Source organism: Sycon ciliatum, chromosome 1, assembly GCF_964019385.1.
Source record: "Sycon ciliatum chromosome 1, ocSycCili1.1, whole genome shotgun sequence".
In the NCBI taxonomy this organism is placed as follows: domain Eukaryota; kingdom Metazoa; phylum Porifera; class Calcarea; order Leucosolenida; family Sycettidae; genus Sycon; species Sycon ciliatum.
In genome coordinates this window covers 55,202,544-55,210,207 of record NC_088643.1, presented here as the reverse complement: position 1 = coordinate 55,210,207, position 7,664 = coordinate 55,202,544, and the positions used below count along the sequence as shown (strand labels likewise).

The 7,664-nt window shown below is 48.9% G+C and overlaps 1 protein-coding gene across 1 annotated transcript in view; it reads left to right on the top strand.

Moving 5' to 3' along the window:
- Positions 1-7,664, top strand: part of LOC135831095 (uncharacterized) — a 30,358-nt gene that overhangs the window by 21,106 nt on the left and 1,588 nt on the right. The window contains exons 19-22 of the mRNA XM_065343356.1: positions 1,227-1,360; positions 1,788-2,921; positions 5,977-6,296; positions 7,026-7,142. Coding sequence (XP_065199428.1) covers positions 1,227-1,360; positions 1,788-2,921; positions 5,977-6,296; positions 7,026-7,142 — 1,705 coding nt within the window. The remainder of the gene's footprint in view (positions 1-1,226; positions 1,361-1,787; positions 2,922-5,976; positions 6,297-7,025; positions 7,143-7,664) is intronic.

The following is a 7,664-nucleotide window of genomic DNA, read 5'->3' as shown; positions in this document are numbered from 1 at the left end:
CCCTTAGGTCGTCCATAGTGTTAGGAGCTGCACGTATACCTGACAAGCAGTGAACGCAACTACCGTATTCCTTGGTCAGAATGGATTTCTCAGGAGCTCCATATTGCACACAAATACGCTCTGCCAAGGCCGCAGCTACATTTTGGGCAGTGCATATATTGTATTTGGTAGAAGGACACTCTCTATACATTGGGTAAAGTGACAATCTCCGGGGTGCCACTTTTTCGATTTTTCGGAAACGCTCTGATTTTTACAGGTCATTCCGATGCACAGACCGAGAACAATCTTCATTCTCTTTCGAGGATTGCTCATGAAAGTGCCCTAATGTGTTGACTTGTTTAAGGCTCTTGGTTAGAATCCTCGCATGGCTGCCACTTTTTCGATTTTTCGGAAACGCTCTGATTTTTACAGGTCATTCCGACGTACAGACCGAGAGCAATCTTCATTCTCTTTCGAGGATTGCTCATGAAAGTGCCCTAATGTGTTGACTTGTTTACGGCTCTTGGTTAGAATCCTCGCATGTTTTGGCTTCTAAAGGGAGTGCTGCACCCTTTCCCCTCGGCCACTGACTGGGGGGAAACCCACGGATCCCATTCAGATTTCTTCCAACAGAAAAATGGCAGCCCTGCAATCTATATCCATTTGGTAAAGCAAGAATCCTTAAAATGTTGAACTCGGATGGTCAGCCAATTAAATTATGGCGAAAAAGGAGAAGGACATTTTGTCGCACTCGCTGACTGTGTAAGATCTGGTTATGTTGGTGGACAGTTAGTCATAACTCGTAACATTTTGTCCTTCTCCTTAATCCTTATATATGTACGTGTTAAAATCAGGGTTCGCATGCGCCTCGGTGGTTAGACCCAGTTTTCCGCATCCGTAGGAACGCCACCACCCTCAAGGATCAAGGCACAGATGCAGAGTAGATCAGACACACCGCTAAAGTGGTCGAAGACGGAAAATCCCATTTGCTGCATCCATGTTTCCTTGTGCCGGGCCACGAGCTCCGAATTAGCTGTTTATCGCAGCATGAATAGAAAACATTATTCCGCTTCCAAGCAGGACTTGAATTTGTGCTCTCTGTGTCTCAATAATGGTCTTAGACCATCCCAAAATGTCTGCCTGCACGTACATTGTACATTGTACATTGTACTTGTATAGGTTAAACACTGTACAGCAATGTTCTCTGTTTTCGCCTGTTGCCTGCTATTGTGATTGCTGCGTTGAAGATGACCAACCTGACCTGGCCAGATTATCGATGGATTTTCTTCCCAGCGCGTCAGCATCATCGCGCGCCTCCACCTCCAGCAATGCGTCTCTCAGCAGCAATGCTCCAGCAGCCACACAGCCGTTCCTGCACAAGGTAGGATGGCGATACATGTACTTCCACTTGTAGAGCGGTACATGACCTGGTACATATGTGGTGGTACATGTACCAGGTGTGCTGCAGAACTAGGAGCCTTGCTGGAGTGCATGTTTGCACATGGAGTCAAAACCCACCACAGTTGCCAGCATTCTGCAATTCTAGCGGTACCCCAAGTTATTGTACTGCTTCCAAGTACACATACATGTGCATGTGCATGTGCATGTGGTATGCTGTGGGATGAAGTTAGTTAGATGGCCTAGTGCGACGAACGACTTGATTGTATGCTTCAATGAGCATATCTATGAACTACAGTGCTAAAGATAGGAAACTGAACAAGCTTCAGAAGCAACTCTGTTGTTGTCATCTTCAACCTAGCCAAGCTAATTTTCTCACAATCGCATGTATTCTTGCTCTGCTGTTCCAGGCAAAGCAGAAGGTACTAGTCCATAAGCAACTGACTGACGCCAGTATGCTATCGGTGAACGGCATGTCCGCAAGAATACGTACACCACCGCCCGTCGGTCGCCGACCCACTGCCTCCTTGACGATCGCCGCCGCCCCGAACTCCGATCACTGCGGCAATGGTGAGTCCCCTGCGGTGGGCTCTGCTAGTCCGACAGGCAACGCCATCAGGCGAATACAGCCACAGGCTGCAGTATCCAGCAAGCTGGCAGTAGAGTCAACAAGCCTAATACCACCCAGAGACAGGAAAGATGACCCTGAACCAACCCCCGCTGCAGTTGATAACCAGCCAACCTACCTTGCTCTGTCGGAGATCAATCCCCGAGAATACGTGTCCTCTGATGACGACCCAGGCACTTCGCAGCCGCAACGGCGCAACACAGACGGGCCCCACCAGAACTTTCCGCATAAGCAGCAGCAGCGCAGATGTCATCAGTCAGCTTCCAATGGCAAACCAGGTTCTAGACGTTACACATCTACAATGTCAGGTTCGCCGTCCGTGCATTCGGGCTGTATGTACAGTCCGCCATCGCCCAGGTCGGTAAGATCGTCAAAGTCAGCATGTTCCAACTTGAGTAGTCCGTACGGCTCTCGCTGCAGTAGCATTGCTGCACAGACCAATGGAGTTTCGACTGCCCACGGTACCCCTACGAAAGCTGCACGATCTGACCAGCCGTCAGATCGCCTCACACTCCTGCACACTGAGCCACACCATGTTGATCAGCAGCACATGCATCAGTATTACGCCCAGCAGGATCAGCAAGAGATGCACCAACACCAGCAACACCATCACCAACAGCAGCAGCAGCAGCAGGAGCTACATGAGCATCAGCAGGCGGCAATGAGCCATCCGCCATGTCAGCATCACCGATGCCATTCCTGCTCTGCAGAAGTGCCTTACGGCATGCATGGCATGCACAGTGCTACTGCAGCGGCGGCGGCGGCATACCCCTATGCTATGAATGCAATGCACAATGCTGCACCTATGTCCTACGGCATTGCACCAGCTTACTACCCGTATCCAGCAGCTCAAACAACGCCGCCGCATTCGCTGCGTGGACCGTACCCACCCGCTGCTATGCCGCCAACGTATATGGTAAGACACGGGCACAGATCATTGCTGCTAAATGTGTACACATCTGCACATGTCCTCACTGAGGTGCTGTGGCGTGTGTTCACTATTTTTAGAATGGTCCAGCACCGCTTTCTCATGGAGCTGGAGGGGCATGTGCGTGACATTGTGTTGTGCCTGGAAGCACCTACACGACACATTATACTTGCACACGTGCACGTGCACGAACGTACACACACACACACACACACACACACACACACACACACACTGTACTTGCTCACTGCGAAAACGTTGGTCTCCCCGGGAGAGGGGAGAGAGACTCAAAAGGAATCTTGGAAATATGACTCAATTGGCTATTGAACCGCCCAATAGCCCAATGACGGCCAATACCCCCTGAAATCCCCAAACTATGGGTGGACTTGGAAAATGATCCCACTTATGGGCTCACCATACCTGAGTAAGTGGGTGAGGACAAGATGAGGACAAGGTGCAGAAAAAGGATTGACGGCATCAAGGTATCCGTCCCGGGATCCAACTGCAGTGAACCCCGCCCCCAATGAAGAGAACACTTGCTACTAACACGCACACATACACACACGCGCGCGCACACTTGTGTGCGTGTGACATTGTTGATAGCTCTGCTTCACTTTACACATGCATGATGACTTTGTATACGGTATTGTGTTGCAGGGTGGACCCATGTATCACCCGTATGATGACTTTGTATACGGTATTGTGTTGCAGGGTGGACCCATGTATCACCCGTATGATGACTTTGTATACGGTATTGTGTTGCAGGGTGGACCCATGTATCACCCGTATGATGACTTTGTATACGGTATTGTGTTGCAGGGTGGACCCATGTATCACCCGTATGATGACTTGTATACGGTATTGTGTTGCAGGGTGGACCCATGTATCACCCGTATGATGACTTGTATACGGTATTGTGTTGCAGGGTGGACCCATGTATCACCCGTATAATGACTTTGTATACGGTATTGTGTTGCAGGGTGGACCCATGTATCACCCGTATGATGACTTTGTATACGGTATTGTGTTGCAGGGTGGACCCATGTATCACCCGTATGATGACTTTGTATACGGTATTGTGTTGCAGGGTGGACCCATGTATCACCCGTATGATGACTTTGTATACGGTATTGTGTTGCAGGGTGGACCCATGTATCACCCGTATGATGACTTGTATACGGTATTGTGTTGCAGGGTGGACCCATGTATCACCCGTATGATGACTTGTATACGGTATTGTGTTGCAGGGTGGACCCATGTATCACCCGTATGATGACTTTGTATACGGTATTGTGTTGCAGGGTGGACCCATGTATCACCCGTATGATGACTTGTATACGGTATTGTGTTGCAGGGTGGACCCATGTATCACCCGTATGATGACTTTGTATACGGTATTGTGTTGCAGGGTGGACCCATGTATCACCCGTATGATGACTTGTATACGGTATTGTGTTGCAGGGTGGACCCATGTATCACCCGTATGATGACTTGTATACGGTATTGTGTTGCAGGGTGGACCCATGTATCACCCGTATGATGACTTTGTATACGGTATTGTGTTGCAGGGTGGACCCATGTATCACCCGTATGATGACTTTGTATACGGTATTGTGTTGCAGGGTGGACCCATGTATCACCCGTATGATGACTTGTATACGGTATTGTGTTGCAGGGTGGACCCATGTATCACCCGTATGATGACTTGTATACGGTATTGTGTTGCAGGGTGGACCCATGTATCACCCGTATGATGACTTTGTATACGGTATTGTGTTGCAGGGCGGACCCATGTATCACCCGTATGATGACTTTGTATACGGTATTGTGTTGCAGGGTGGACCCATGTATCACCCGTATGATGACTTGTATACGGTATTGTGTTGCAGGGTGGACCCATGTATCACCCGTATGATGACTTTGTATACGGTATTGTGTTGCAGGGTGGACCCATGTATCACCCGTATGATGACTTTGTATACGGTATTGTGTTGCAGGGTGGACCCATGTATCACCCGTATGATGACTTTGTATACGGTATTGTGTTGCAGGGTGGACCCATGTATCACCCGTATGATGACTTTGTATACGGTATTGTGTTGCAGGGTGGACCCATGTATCACCCGTATGATGACTTGTATACGGTATTGTGTTGCAGGGTGGACCCATGTATCACCCGTATGATGACTTGTATACGGTATTGTGTTGCAGGGTGGACCCATGTATCACCCGTATGATGACTTTGTATACGGTATTGTGTTGCAGGGTGGACCCATGTATCACCCGTATGATGACTTGTATACGGTATTGTGTTGCAGGGTGGACCCATGTATCACCCGTATGATGACTTTGTATACGGTATTGTGTTGCAGGGTGGACCCATGTATCACCCGTATGATGACTTGTATACGGTATTGTGTTGCAGGGTGGACCCATGTATCACCCGTATGATGACTTGTATACGGTATTGTGTTGCAGGGTGGACCCATGTATCACCCGTATGATGACTTTGTATACGGTATTGTGTTGTAGGGTGGACCCATGTATCACCCGTATGATGACTTGTAGGGGTGAAAGGGGTGATCCGGGTACCCGTGTACCCGTTTGTTTAGCTGCTGACCCGTTAGCAAACGAGTACCCGTTAGTCGTGTACGACGGTACAGTACGGTAATATTAGCTGATTTGCACAGTTGTTCAATTTGATGTACAGGTTGAATGTGTTGTTGCTTGTTCGATCCTGCTAAATTAGACAATTTTGACTGTTTTGCATGTAGCGCAGTAAGTGCGCATGCTGCGCTTGTCGCGTTGTAGTGCACTTACTGTGAATTGCATGACTTTGCATGTCCTCCTCGCAGAAAATTTATAGTAACTGTCACTATTGGCTGCTAAAGGGTACCCGATAACCCGCCCGTTAAGCCAGGTACCCGTTTGTAACCTTAAAGGGTAACCGTTTCACCCCTAATGACTTGTATACGGTATTGTGTTGCAGGGTGGACCCATGTATCACCCGTATGATGACTTTGTATACGGTATTGTGTTGCAGGGCGGACCCATGTATCACCCGTACGTGCAGCAGCAGCAGCAGCAGCAACAGGCACCCCTCTATGCGGCGCAAGGTCTAGTACAGCCGCCGCAGTCGCCCTCCTTTTTCCTATCCGGTCCATCGACGTATCAGGACACCAATGGTATTGGCAACCGTATACACTATACTGCTATTTCTCCTACTTCTAAAGCTCGTAATGCGCGTAAAGCTCGTAATGCGCGTAATGCTGGTAGTGCTGGTAATGCTGGTACTGGCAGAGCTACAGCACCTACTCCTGGACTCTATGATACATCCATGGCTGAAGACCCTGATCACTTCATGTAAGTTCATGCAGCTAAGAAGTGCAGTGAGCAAATAGATCCTACACATATGCGCGCACATACACACCACACACACACACACTTGTACTTGTTGCTCACTGCCAAAACTGGTCACGTGGGTCTCCCCGGAAGAGAGGAGAGAGACTCAAAAGGAATCTTGGAAAGATGAATCAATTGGCTATTGAACCGCCAAACGGCCGACACCCCCTGAAATCCCAAAAACTCTGGGTGGACTTGAAAATGATCCCACTTACGGGCTCACCACACCTCGTAAGTGGGTGAGGACAAGGTGCAGAAAAAGGATTGACGGCATCAGGGTATCCGTCCTGGGATCCAACTGCAGTTACCCCTGCCCCCAGTGAAGGTAATACTTGCTACTAGTGTGAGTGGCTAAATCAGAGTGGATCTGATACAAGCTTCACTAGCACCATGATTACACACACACACACACACTCGCGCGCGCGCACACACACACATGCGTGTGTGCGCATCCGTGTGTGTGCACGTGTGCGTGCATGCATGCATACTAGAGAATACCTTGGCTTGTCTGTGTTGAAAATAAGTGCCGCAGAACTAAAAGTTACCGAAGCACAATGTAAACACGCACAATCTCTTTAAAATATACAACATATCCATGAACTGCCAATGTTTGCTTGTGTGCTGCAATCGTTGTGTTTGCGACGATGTTGTAATACGAGACACTACGGTATGTGTCTTACTGTCCTGCAGCTGGTTCCATGGTGATATGAATCGGGAGCACGCCGAAGCCACGCTGACAACATTCGGTGGAAACTGTTTCTTAGTTCGAGAAAGTATGGTGCAGGGTGGTGCCACCATATCCTCAAAGTAAGAAATCTCTCCTGGCTGCTGTGGGTCCAGATGGTTATGACAGTTAATGTTGCCTGCTTCTTTCACTGACGTTGATCCGGCTTACATCAGTTTGCGTGTGTATATACATGCATGTGGTTGTGTGTGTGTGTGTGCATGTGGGTGCTTTTCTGTGTGTGTGTGTGTGTGTGTGTGTGTGTGTGTGTGTGTGTGTGTGTGTGTGTGTGTGTGTGTGCGTGCATGCGTGTGTGTGTGTGTGTGTGTGTGTGTGTGTGTGTGTGTGTGTGTGTGTGTGTGTGTGTGTGTGTGTGTGTGTGTGTGAGCCTGTGCATGTGCATGTGCGAGTGCGCGTGCGTTCTCGTGCTTAGATTTGATTGTGCCTGTGTTTTTTCTGTTTTTTAGCCCACTCACTTGCGCTGGTTTTGTGACTGATGTTTGCAAGAATATGCGCATGTATGATCTTTGTGCTGCTGCTGCTGCTGCTGAGGATGAGGACACTGATGCTGCTCTGTTCTCCTTGCTGTCGACATGTACATGTAC